This window comes from Daphnia pulicaria, chromosome 7, assembly GCF_021234035.1.
Source record: "Daphnia pulicaria isolate SC F1-1A chromosome 7, SC_F0-13Bv2, whole genome shotgun sequence".
Taxonomy (NCBI): Eukaryota; Metazoa; Arthropoda; class Branchiopoda; order Diplostraca; family Daphniidae; genus Daphnia; species Daphnia pulicaria.
Genome location: NC_060919.1, coordinates 318,709 through 332,230, shown reverse-complemented (window position 1 = coordinate 332,230; position 13,522 = coordinate 318,709). Strand labels below are relative to the sequence as shown.

General features: G+C 41.8%; 1 protein-coding gene and 3 long non-coding RNA genes across 6 annotated transcripts; all 4 read right to left on the bottom strand.

Moving 5' to 3' along the window:
• Positions 1–2,014: 2,014 nt before the first annotated feature.
• Positions 2,015–8,111, bottom strand: LOC124348410. Its single transcript, XM_046798616.1, has 2 exons — positions 2,243–8,111; positions 2,015–2,142 (listed from the first exon to the last, which is right to left on the bottom strand). The coding sequence occupies exons 1-2, from the start codon at positions 8,109–8,111 to the stop codon at positions 2,015–2,017; spliced, it is 5,997 nt and encodes a 1,998-aa protein (XP_046654572.1).
• A 2,234-nt stretch (positions 8,112–10,345) lies between these two features.
• On the bottom strand, positions 10,346–12,126 carry LOC124348481. Of its 3 annotated transcripts, none has more exons than XR_006919992.1 (4): positions 12,047–12,126; positions 11,834–11,978; positions 11,659–11,765; positions 10,346–10,545 (listed from the first exon to the last, which is right to left on the bottom strand). It is a non-coding gene; the product is annotated as an uncharacterized LOC124348481 (long non-coding RNA). The 3 variants fall into 3 exon arrangements; XR_006919993.1 differs by having other exon boundaries at positions 11,834–11,984; positions 12,047–12,119; XR_006919994.1 differs by lacking the exons at positions 10,346–10,545; positions 12,047–12,126 and adding an exon at positions 11,527–11,564 and having other exon boundaries at positions 11,834–12,040.
• LOC124348482 lies at positions 10,588–11,160 on the bottom strand. The gene is made up of 3 exons (XR_006919995.1): positions 11,151–11,160; positions 10,798–10,908; positions 10,588–10,729 (listed from the first exon to the last, which is right to left on the bottom strand). It is a non-coding gene; the product is annotated as an uncharacterized LOC124348482 (long non-coding RNA).
• Positions 11,157–11,508, bottom strand: LOC124348484. The gene is made up of 3 exons (XR_006919996.1): positions 11,489–11,508; positions 11,320–11,416; positions 11,157–11,247 (listed from the first exon to the last, which is right to left on the bottom strand). It is a non-coding gene; the product is annotated as an uncharacterized LOC124348484 (long non-coding RNA).
• Positions 12,127–13,522: the final 1,396 nt, after the last annotated feature.

The window sequence follows — 13,522 nt, the reverse complement described above, 5'->3', positions numbered from 1 at the left end:
TCGATTTTTGTACTAATATATTCATTAGACAATTAATTGCCGAGAGTGGGATTGATCCATCCACCTTTGTATTACCAATCCGATATTATAACCACTACACGAACAGTGGTGCTCAGAAACGTTAACAGTCCCGACGTCACCAAGTGGACAGCGCATACTCACACATAGTCATGGTTATCGCCCAGCGTGAGCAAAATCGACTTATTATCATCGGTGTATGAATTCATCGATATTGGAAATAATTGATTCATTAGACAATTGTTTGCCAAGAGTGGGTTTGAACCATTGAACTTCGAATAATCAAACCAATGTTATAACCGCTACACCTAAAGCGATACTCATTTCTGTTAAAAGTCCCGTTGTGACCAAGTGGACAGCGCATACCTAACACATTGTCATGGTTATCGCCCAGCGTGAGCAAAATCGATTAATCGGCATCAGTATTAAAACTACTCAATAGTGAGACGATTTGCTTCATTACATAGTTGTTAGCTGAGAGCGGGTTTGAACCACCATTACCAACCTTAGAAATACTAATACAATGCTATAACCACTACACCAACAGCGGTGATGAAAGTCAATTCCCAACGTGACCAGCAATTTAGCGCATACTTACACATTGTCATGGTAACAACACATCATGAGCAAAATCGATTTATTTGCATCGATTTTTGAATTATATAGTTCACAACGTGTTCAGTAGTTTTACGCATACTCACACATTGTCATGGTAATAACACATCATCGAGCAAAATCGATTTTTTTGCATCTGTTTATGAAGTATTCGATATTGTGAATATTTGCTTCATTATGCAGTTATTTACAGAGAGTGGGCTTGAACCACCAACGTTTGAATTACCAATGCAAGGCTATAACCACTACACCAACAGCGGTGATGAATATCAATTCCCAACGTGACCAGAAAGTTAGCGCATACTTACACATTGTCATGGTAACAACACATCATGAGCAAAATCGATTTATAGAATCGATTTTGCATGCATCGATTTTTGAATTATTCGATATTGAGAACATTTGCATTATTACACAGTTATTTGCCGAGAGTGGGTTTGAACCACCTACCTTAGTGTTACCTGCCTAATGCTCTAACCACTACGCCAACAGTGGTGTTGTTAATAAAGTCCCGACATAACCAGTTGCATAGCGCAGACCTGCAGCAAAATAAAAGTCTTTGGATTTGAAGACATTTTTTAAAACCGCTACCGATCGCTAAACATCATTCGGTCGCTACTCGTGCTATTCTTTACATCAGAAAGATATTAGCCGACTGTGGGTTTGAACCATCAACGCGTAATCTTTTTTCAGTGATGTCACTCATCAATCGATGTGATCAAATCTGTTGGACTGTTTATCGGACCATTTTTAAGGTTTATTTTAAGGTTGTATTAATCGCCCGGCATGAGCAAAGCGGGAGAATTATTGTTCGAATGGTCGTTTCAATCAATCGATGTTTAATTAACAGATAAATAAAAAAAAAGTGTAGTGGCTATAGCGTTTATAAACGGCGAAATAATACTTGGCATCATCATTATAAGTGCGATACTTTGAATTTTATCAGCTTTGAAATCCGAAGAATATATAAAAATATAACGGCACTCAGCCAGGTTTGAACCGTTACCATTACTGTCCTTAAGCAAGTACGCTATCCAGTACACCATTTGCCGATGTGTACAACTCGTAAAACACTTTTCAAATATTTATCATTGGCGAAAATTTTGAATTTTTTTTTTGTTTTTTTATTATTTTGGGTATTTATTGCTACACTTTAACATTATTAATTCACGGTTGAGCGCACATGGGTACTACCCCATGGCCATGCCCGTGCTCCATTTTTTGGCCCGTAGACCGAGGCGGAATTTAGTTCCTCTTGGGTTTGAAAAGCTGGGAAAGAAAGGAATAGAAAGGAAAAAGGGATCCAAGAAGGTTTTCAGGGGTTGACTACGGAAGAATGGTATAAAGGATTAAGTCGTTTAACTGTGTGATGATGATGTGTTTACAAAAGGACTTCTTTGTAAACAATATTGACCGTGAATACTTTCTCTTTTTCCTCTTCAGTGGCTGTCAGGTGATTTCTCAAAAGCCGTCCTTGCTTTGCAGATTCAGCTATTTCGACTTTGACACCTGTGGGTTTTTTCCCCGATAAAAAAAAAACAAACAAAAATGTAAAACATACTATAAAGTAAAATAAGTAAACAAAAATCTATAGAAAATATTTATGAACCTTCTTTCGATGTTGCACGTGAAAAAGCCACATACAGCTGACCGTGAGAAAAGACAGGCTCCGGGAGGAAAATGCCGACACGATCAAAAGTCTGGCCCTGTGACTTGGTGATGGTTATGGCAAATGCCAACAGCACAGGAAACTGGAGCCTCTTGAGTGTGACAGGAAGATCGGAATCGGTGGGCGACAGCGTCATTCGCGGGATGTAAACCGTGTGACCCTTGTTCTTGCCTGAAGCGATGTCTGCAACGATCAGATTTTCTCTGAGGGCCCTGATGATGAGACGGGTGCCATTGCAGAGACCCTTACGCGAATCAATGTTCTTGAGCAGAATGATGATGGCTCCCACTTTCAACTTGAGAACATGAGTGGGAATTCCGGACACATTAAAGGTGTTGAGAATCTCGGTTGGATAATTGGCAATTTCTTCAGGATCGTCCGAATCAATCGTGTCGATGCTTTTGTACTGATGAACTATTCCAGGCATGTCTTTGATGATCTGATTGTTGATCCGTAGGCAGTCTTCGTTCTTCGGACAGAGAATGGCTCGACTGCAAATCTGCTGAGATACCTCTGGATCCAAAAGCAGAGAAGGAACACCAAAAACGTACTCAATCAAATTCCGTCCAAAGTCAAGAAACTCGGCAGGAATTTCGATGAGATCAGGATTGTTAAGTCTAGGAATCGTTGGCAGAGTACCGTTTCCAAGCTGAATAAGCCAGTCAGCGTAGTCTTGATTGCCGGCCACGGTACGCATATTCTGGGTTAAACGAAGATGACAAAACAGAGGCCACGTTGCGTTATTTCGGATTGTAGCTTCCACCACCTTCACCCTGTTTCCATGTCGGACGACTGGTAAACATTGACGAAAGTCACCACCAAGAAGAAGAACTTTTCCACCATGAGGTATATTTTTCTTTTCCAATTTTTGAAAGAGGAAATTAAAAGCGTCGAGAGCGTGATTTGTCTTCATGGTGGCTTCGTCGGAAATGATGAGAACGGCACTTAAAATCAAATTAGCGAGAGCGCTTCCATCTACAATTTTCGATCTGGTAACTTCGGTAATTGGAGGGTAGATCTTAAATTGGGAATGGTATGTTGAACCGTCAATCAACAACGTAGAAGCGATGCCGGTAGAAGCGACGGCGATGACTGTCTTCCCTTGGCCTTGCAGAACGGTGATCAGAGTGTTGTACAAAAAGGTCTTGCCAGTACCTCCAGGACCATCCAAAAAATACTGATGGGGAACTGAGTTGTTTTTGTCGTTGATGGCAGCCATGACTTGATCATAGGCGGCCCTTTGACCTTCGTTCAATTGAGTAACCATCAGTTCACCCAAACGTCTCTTTTCTATCCTGGTAATTGCAGTATTCTCTTCGAGTTGAGCTTCAATAATTTGGCGAATAAGCTGAAAGTCAGGAACAGGCAAAGAGAGTTCTTCCATTGTTCTATTGTGGAGAATCAACTTGTCCTGAATCCATTTCAAAGTCAAGTTTTTGGCGACTTGCGCATCGTGACCAGTTCGAATGAAATCTTCCATGAGGTGGGGCAGAGACCGATCAAAGAGATGAAGAGCGTCGGTGGGATTGCAAAAGAGGCAGACATCGACAAAAAGCTGTCTCAATCGCTCCGGCATTTCAAAGGCGGCGGCATCGTCCAAGGTCTTCTCCCAAACGCTGTCGTCCTCCAACAAATTCAGAGCAGAAGCGGCTGATTTAAACGTCGGTAGAAGGACACCGTTAACCGTGCGGAGATCTTCAAAGCTGGTTGATCCTCTGACGTTGATGAGGAGCAAGCGAAGGCAGTATCGCTCAACTTGACGGACGCCCACGGTATATAAGCGACCTATGATTTTAATATTTCTTCTTCGAGGTTTCCAATAATTACGACCACCCGACTTAACGAAACAGAAATGATGGACAATTTCTCGGTAAAAATACTGTCTCGCTTCTTCATTATCCCGATTTAAGATGAACCAAGCAGTTAACGTCGTTTCCTTGGTCGCAGCATCGATGACTGCTTGTTCCTCATTGCCCGGTTGGAAAAAGACGGACTGTTCAAGAGGCAGATGCACGGCTAGTCGGGTGATGGTATGAGAACGATCGCTGAGAGGAAACTTGAAGATTCTATAAGCGGCTTCTGGCGCGCTGACGTAACGGGTGTCTGTAAAGGTGGAGATTTCGTCCCAAACAAAAACTTGCTCGTTTTCTTCTCCAGCCTGATGATGCGTTCCAGTTTTCGATTCAATGTTGCTGCAATCGTGACCTTTGTACACATACTTGAAGATGTACTTGACAGTGGTCATATTGGCGCAATACTCGATGTTGATGTGACAATCATATTTCAGTAGCAACCAAGGGTTATAAGGAACAACCCATCGGTTGTCCACTTCATAGTGAGTGTGCCCCCTTTTCAAACGATGTACAACACCAGTGTTTCTTCTTTTATACGTCGGATAGCCGTTGTCATTGATCATAGTCTCTTCGTTGAAGTCTTTGGGGAACTTTTTACAGCAGCCCTCTTCATCCATGCAGGGAGAATTTTTGTTGATGGCTCCACACGGACCGTGAATCATGTGAGCCATAACAGAGTTGTAAAGTCTTGGATAGAGTGTCTTGTCGGGAATTTCAGCGCAGATGGTCTCATCCATATCCTCTGGTGTCGAAGGAGCGTCACGGCTGTCGACCCACACCAGCATGTGGCAATGAGGCAGTCCACGTTTCTGAAATTCGATGACTTCGATTCTGGCCGCGGCGAAACCCAATATTTGCTTTTTCTCGATGTCGTCGACCAACTCTTTCTTCTTCAAGTGGAATACTCTTGCGACCATATCGGGACGATCGGAAGCCGTCAAGTAGTTTGGGATATTAGCAACAATTTCCCTCCACTTGGGATTGCAGGTAAACGTCACAAAAAAAGTCGGCTTGCCAAATTTTCCACAAATGGCCATAGCGTCTTGGTAATTTTGTTTCATGGCTCGAGGACTGCCAATAAATGACGAAGGGAGAATGTAGATCGAGCCAACTGCCAAATTTGCTCTCTCTGCTCGATTGTTGATGTAATCCATCAGACCGCAGTAGCGCTCAACATGCAGCTCTTTCTGGTTTCGTCTGAGCCAATCTAGGCGATTCCCCTCGGTCTTGACGTAAGAATCGACAAAATACATCTGAGTGACGGGACCCCCAGCCAAAACGTTGTTGAAATCACCACGAACTGATATGCGCGAACTGTAGAATTCGGCTTGCGTCACTCTTGAGCGTGGGCCTCTGTTTCTGTTCGGTGGTCGATCGTCGTTCTCCTCGTCCGCTTCTGGTTCTTGTTCTTCACCTGGCTCATTTTCAATCACAGCATTGCCATCTTCTGCGGCCATTTCATCACGAATTAAAACTCTGGGGTTGGGCCACAAGGGATCAATCTGCTCCTCTTCATCTTCTTCAACAATCATGGCCAATGCTGCCGCTTCATCTCTCTCTCTCCGTCTGGTGGTGGTATAAGTCATGTTGATATGCCAACCGTCGTCACCGTTCGGAAATAAAAGTGGGTAACACATCGGATCACACATAACTTTTATTGTGTCAATCTGGATGAATCGTCGGCCTCTGACGGGAATGTAGAGATGGCCACGAATATCTCTGTAGGCTGGTGGTTCGCCGTCAGTGCTTTTAAAAACCACAGCAATTTCGTTGACCGTTGGACAGTTGTATCTTCGTTGGTCGACATTTCTTCTATCGCAAGTGATGATCATGCCGACAGTGTAGTGAGGAAGATTTTCAGCTTCACGTTGAACGTATTCTTCTTCAAGAACCCGACGCATCATCTTGTAGGTCAAGGCGTAAGGATTCTTTTCTCGAAGCATAGCGTCCAGCTCTTCCATCAAAGTTCTACAACAACCCGACATCATTTCGATATTCGCCCTGAAATCAGTAGCCTGCGCAGAATCCAAAAAATACAAATCAGAGTATCTGGGATTTGCCGTCTGACCGAGAGGAGTAGTTTGGTGGTAAATCTGACCATGGATGCGTACACAGGTCGGGCCGCGACCTGGCGGCGGTGAGAAATTAGCTCCCATAGAGGCGAAAGCATGGGCGCTGTTGTAATTTCGAATCTGCTTCATGAAATGTTTCGATTTTGGATGCCGGTTTTGCAAGAGGCTGGCCAATGGTTCTGGACACGGCTTAGCAGGTGGAATAATGACATTGCCCTTTGCGCAGCATTGCTGGAACTTCTTGTCTTTCGGCATTTCTTTCGCGAAATGTTTGGCATCACATTCCGAGCAAATCTTGGTCAAATCTCCGCAGTCATGCAAGTGAACGCGGTCCTCTACCACGATTTCTTTGCAAGCCTGCCGATGAGTTCTTGGATTTCCACGCCGGTCGCGTTCAGTCATCAACTGCAAACGAAGAGCTTCTTCTTCTTCATTTTCGATTGGAATAATTTCGCCATGATCAAGGGCATCCCTGGCACGCAATTCTTCGTTTTCTCGCTCTCGTTGGTCTTCAAGTTCTCGACGTAACTCCATTCGACACCGATTCTCTTCACGCCTCGCAGCAGCTTCTTCTTCATTCTCGGTCGCTCTGTAATCAGCCATGTACTCGGGGTGGTTAACGCGACCTTCCTGCTCATTTTCGTCGAACAGATTTATCTGGTGACGAAACCTAACAGAGATAGCGCGTTCTATTCTTTCTTCTGTGGTTTCCCTGCCGCGTAAATTTTCCTGGCGTGATGACTGATCCTGAAGTCGAGAAAGATTGCTTTCTTCATTTTCGATGTCACGTAGATTTTCCTGGCGGACTAATTGATCATGAAGTCGTGCCGCATTTTCTGCTTCAATTTCTTGATTCCGAAGACATCTTTGCCGCAGAGACTGTTCGCGAAGCCTGGCTGATTTTTCGGCTTCCGATTCTTCGCTCCGCAGAGAACTTTGCCGCAGGGACTGTTCTTGTAACCTAGATGATTTCTCTGCTTCCGATTCCTCGTTCCGCAGAGCTTTTTGCCGTAATGACTGTTCCCGAAGTCGAGCCAATTTTTCTGCTTCAGATTCTTCGTGGCGCAGAGCCTTTTGCCTCAAGGTCTGATCGCGAAGCCTAGCTGATCTCTCCGCTTCAGATTCATCTTGCCGAAAAATTTTCATCCTCAATGCCTGGGATTGCAATCGAGCTCGTTGCTCTTCAGGAGTTTCTCTGTTGCCAACAGCTGCCTTTCCTGCCTGGTGTTGTTGTCTTGCTGGACGCTCTGCCACAGCATCATTGGCAAGAACAACCCTAGGGCGATCAGATGCTGGTCTCTGATGCATCGCTCGCAAGATAGATGCTGCCTCTTGTTGACGAAGGGCAGCTTGCCGCTCCGCCTCGGCCTGAACACGAGCACGATTTTCTTCTGCTTGAAGTAGGCGGGCTTGCCTCTCTTCCTCGACTTCCAACCGAATACGATTTTCTTCTTCCTGCCGATGAACTGCTTGCCGCTCCTCCTCGGCCAACAGTCGAGCACGATCATCTTCTTCAGTCTGTTCCTGCCTAAGGAGTTGCTGCCGGATTCGTTGATCGAGCAGCCTAGTTTGATGCTCAACATCCGTCTCGCTAGCACGGGCGACTCTTTTCCGGTCCGCATCTAACCTCTGCCTCAACGCTCTCTCGTCAGGTGCCTCTGCCTGACGGTCTTCTCTCGCCCTTTGCGCATTCAAATTTTTGGCAGCCTGATCTTCTTCGGGATTTAGCCGACGACGCTTCTCTTCACGGACGAACTTGGCCTTGTCCCTCTGAGCCGCCAATCTCAACTGTTTTGCCTCCGGGTCTTCGAGACTTCTTTTTTCCCTAGCCTTCCTATTTTTCTCATCCTTTTCCTCTCGTGTTAATTCGCGACGCGGTGGCATTTTCAAATCAGCAAAATAACCCCTAATTTATCAAAAAAAATTCGCTTCTATCAGTGGAGGGCTTTTTTGGAGGGCTTTTGGAGGGCTTTACACCGCAAAAATTTCAAAAAGCTTAAAACTAAACACAAATACGAACATAAGCCGTCGACACAACCGGTGCTCAATATCCCAGTGGTACAGCCCGGTTAAGGTTCACATCTGATAAACAAATACGCATCGCAGGTTAGCTCCTCTCCGGTTCTCGACTGTTCGTTACACAAAAGACATACCCCCAAAAATGGCAACAGTAATACAATTGTTTTCATTGGCGCTCAACTTGATGCTGACTTGATCGGGATTTCAATCGCAATTGTGACTGTTTGAAAGCCATAATGCTAACCGCTAAACCAAGACCAGCACAAATTGGCTGAAAACCGTCGGACACCACAACTATTAAGTCTTTAGCAGGTTAAGAAAAACATGCTACGGACTTTAAATTGATGGAATTCGGAAAGTACTTTACTTGAGAAATGAGTGTTGTGATGCTGTAGGAAGAAGGAAGACATCTCGAAGTGGAAATAACCGGCGACTCGAATATTGTAGATCTCGCTGAAGAATGGCAAAAAAACAAACACATATTAGTATTAAAACACAAAAGCAACAAAATGCACCAAGTTCAGTGAAAGAAACACAGTTTTGAAATAAACGATTTATTTTTTTTTTTCACGGAATTAGTTTTGAACCATCGACCTCATTGTTTGAAATCCGCTACGCTAACCACAACACCATGGGCTGATGACAATTAAGTTAAATTCGACGACAAAATTACCGGGAGCTGGCGATTTCTAGCAGTTGTTTTTTTTAAGTAGGTGCAAGGCATAGCACATAGTTATCAATCAGACATTTATTCAAAACCCAAAAACATAATTGACTTAATCTACATTTGAAACCCCTAAGTACGGAAGCGAACGTACCACCGACGGATACCAAAGTATGGAAAATCAACAACCCAAAAATGATCTACAGAAGCTCAAATATACTTCATACCTTGAGTCTAGATTAAGATACATGATGAAACCGAAACACTGAAAACACAATCAATTCATAATTAATGACACACATAACCTATATGTACCCACACTTAACAAAGCTTTCAACATTGATGATAAAGAATATATCTAGAAATGGTATCGGAAAATCAGCTTACCTTACAATTCAAACCCAGAATTTACTCGTTGCCTTAAAGGAGGTCGTAAATACACCGCGAAATCGATGAATAAGGCACCAATCAAATGCTGAAATACAAAACAAAGCATGAATCAATAAGAGTTATTTCCTGAAACTGGACCATCCCAGCAGAAATTCTTATTCGCAGTCTTTTCATCACCAAACTTTTACTTTCCTGAGATTTTGCTAATGAAAAGACTGCGAATAAGAATAATTTCCTAAAACTGGGCCATCCCAGCAGAAATTCTTATTCGCAGTCTTTTCTTAAGCAAACTTTTACTTTGCTGAGATTTTGCTGATGAAAAGACTGCGAATAAGAATTATTTCCTAAAACTGGACCATACCAGCAAAAATTCTTATTCGCAGTCTTTTCTTCAGCTAACTTTTTTCACAAAGATTCTGCTGATGAAAAGACTGTGAATAAGAATAATTTCCCAAAACTGGACCAACCCAGCAGAAATTGTTATTCACAGTCTTTTCTTGAGCAAAATTTTACTTTACTGATATTTTGCTGATTAAAAGACTGAATACGAAAAAAAAAAACTAAAACTGTACCATGCCAGCAGAAATTCTTATTCGCAGTCTTTTCTTCAGCAGACTTCCACTTTCCTGAGATTTTGTGATGAAAAGACTGCGAATAAGAAATACAAAACAAAGCATGAATCACTAAGCCAAACCAGTTTAACATTCATTTTGCCCAATTTGTCTTGTTTTACAGTTTCATAATGCAAATTCTCACAATGAATGGAATTGAACCAATCTCACCTTTGACTTTTCAATATATATGGAACCAGCAAAGTTTTCAGTGTAATCAACAGTGAATAACAACAAAAACTGTAACACACAATATCTGACGTTTCGCCGTATTGTGAGATAAACAATGAAGTTGTCTGCTATAATTTTTTTTTATTGATTGGCGAACAAAAATATCTGTACAACATTTGTCTGGATCGGGTATCGAACCACCGACTTCATGATTACACGGCGAACGTGCTAACCACAACACCAATACATATATAAATCCGGTTACAAAATACGAATTTAAATAAACAACAGAAACAGTTTTCCGCGCAAATGGCGAAAATTCAAAATGAACTTCCAGCGAGAGACTTGAACGTGCGACTCAACGAATCACGGCGCCCACACAACCAAGTGTCCGCTGACAGATTATCTTCATTTATTTTGACTATCAACAGGTTTGAGAGAACTGTCATAAAAAGGATGGCATCTGATTTAAGAAAAGTTAAGATTAACCATAAACATAGGACACAGTATTTTTTTAAATATTAGCAAATAACTAACCAGCAGCAGAGATCACTGAACTGGCACGGCCAGTGTTCCCTTCAACTATTAACTATTTGACTATGAACGTGGCCTGAGAGAACTGTCACAGGATAAATGGCATATCTGATCTAAAAAATTTATGATTAATGATAAAAACATAACACAATGAAATACTCAAAGTATAACAAATAATTACCATCAGTTATCACTGAAACTGGTATGGCCAGTATTATCTTCATATGGCCAGTATTATCTTCATCTATTTGAATATCAACCCGGTATGAGAGAACTGTCACAGGATGGATGGCTATTGGTTTTAAAAAAGCTAAGATTAATCATGAACACAGTATATTCTAAAAGAAAGCAAATAATTACCTGCAGCAAGAGATCACTGAACTGGCACGGCCAGTATTCTCTTCTTCCATTTGACTATCAACTTGGTACGTTTGAAAGAACTGTCACATGACTAATGGCATCTAAATTAAGAAAAGTTAAGATTAACCATAAACACAGAACACAATATATTCGAAAAGAGTAGCAAATATTTACCTGCAGCAAGAGATCACTGAACTGGCACGGCCAGTATTCTCTTCTTCTATTTGACTATCAACTTGGTTTGAGAGAACTGTCACATGACGAATGGCATCTAATTTAAGAAAAGTTAAGATTAACATAAACACAGGACACAATATATTCGAAAAGAGTAGCAAATAATTACCTGCAGCAAAAGATCACTGGACTGGCACAGCCAGTATTCTCTTCTTCTATTTGACTATCAACTTGGTTTGAGAGAACTGTCACATGACGAATGGCATCTAATTTAAGAAAAGTTAAGATTAACCATAAACACAGGACACAATATATTCGAAAAGAGTAGAAATAATTACCTGCAGCAAGAGATCACTGAACTGGCACGGCCAGTATTCTCTTCTTCTATTTGACTATCAACTTGGTTTGAGAGAACTGTCACATGACAAATGGCATATAATTTAAGAAAAGTTAAGATTAACCATAAACACAGGACACAAAATATTCGAAAAGAATAGCATATAAGTACCAGCAGCAGAGATCACTGAACTGGCATGGTTCTCTTAGACTATTTGGCTATCAACCTTGCTATCAACCTGGTTTGAGAGAACTGTCACAGGATGAATGGCATCTGATCTAAAAAAGTTATAATTAATGATTAACACAAAACACAATAAAATACTCAAAGTATAACAAATAATTACCATCAGGTATCACTGAACTGGTATGTCCAGTATTCTCTTGATCAGTTTCACTGTCCATAACATGGTCAGTTTGTTAAGCTTTACTAAAACATCTCTTTCGACTTCACAAAATAAAGCGTTCATTTAGGAACGGCTATGAGTACACCTGTTTCTTCGTAAAAACACGATTAGTTAAATTGAACTTTAATACGATGGTTCTTGTCGTCAACTTACTTAAGGAAAAAAAAATTCAAATAAAATTGCTGCCACTGCAGCCTGCAAGGATAAGCGGCTAAGCAAGGAGGAGCATGGACTACTTACTCTAGAGGACGGGAATCTTCGAGGTTTCCTATGTCGGCTGTGTAAATTTTTTTACATCAGCAGCAAAAAAAGCACAAAAAATTATTAGTCAACTTAATAAATGTTCCTATACTTGTAATTAATAGTTTGATAGATATTTGCAATTTCCTTACAGGAGAAAGGGAAGAAAGTCGTTTCACCGGTGCCACCTAGCGGCCAAGTCCCAGAAGCTCTTACAACTGAACACAACAAACGTTTCTAGAATAGCAGTCGACACTTTGTTTTGTTTTGGTAATAGCAGTCGACACTTTGTTTTGATTTGGTTATAGCAGTCGACACTTTGTTTTGTTGTGGTTATAGCAGTCGACACTTTGTTTTGTTTTGGTTAGCTTAAGACTTCTTAACAAAAACTTAAGTTGGTCGCTAGGGGGCACCGGTGAATCAACTCTCTTCCCGTTCCTCTAAGAATAAAACTTAAATATCTATTTCATTTCAAAGTTTCTCTAAAAACCATTTACACAATTGTCACCGCCTTTGAAAGCTCTATCGATTAATGTATTTTAAATATTTCCCGTGAAATTAAGCCAACTGACCCATCCCGACAAACTTTAACACGGCGAAATAGGGAAAAAGTGCTGCAAATAAGTAGTCGACAGGGTGAAACAATTAACAATCATGTTTCCAATTTCAGTTGGAAAAGGGCCGAGCAATCAAAGCTGTTATGCGTTAAATAATTATGGGTCAACAACGACGGCTCGCGTCTCGTCTCAACGCAATCTACTTGGGGTATGATGAGACGATCGCATATCAATCGGTGGTCCATTGGTTAAAGCGTTCGATAACCATGGAAGAGTACTCGGGTTCAATTCCCGAAAAATGTGACCATAAAATTCCATTAACTTCAAATTACAATTTGTTAAAAATGTCTCTTACACCGGGTTCAAACCTCGGACCTCTCACATGTTCAGCGAAAACGCTAACCACTTTACCATGAGCCGATGAGAACTGTCAGCATAGCAAGGGTTAAATCTGAAATAATGAGTCGAAGAAGGCTTGCGTCTCGTCTCTCACGGCGGCCGCATAGCTGACATGTGTGTGTGCCGAGTAACTCGAAGTTGAAGTTGAGTTCAGACGACAATTGGTGGTCCAGTGGTTAGAGTGTTCGCTAACCATCCTAGAGGACTCGGGTTCAATCCCCGGGTTGAGCGACCATTAATTACCAATAATAACAAATTTCAAAATTCGTTAAAACTGTAACTCGGACCATGCTCGAACCTCTGACCTGTCGCATGCTTAGCGAACAGGCTAACTACTATACCATAAGCTGACAAAATATAGCGTCATAGCAAAGGTTATATGCAGAATCATGAGTCGACGATGGGATGCGTCTCGACGTCTCTCACGGCGAGC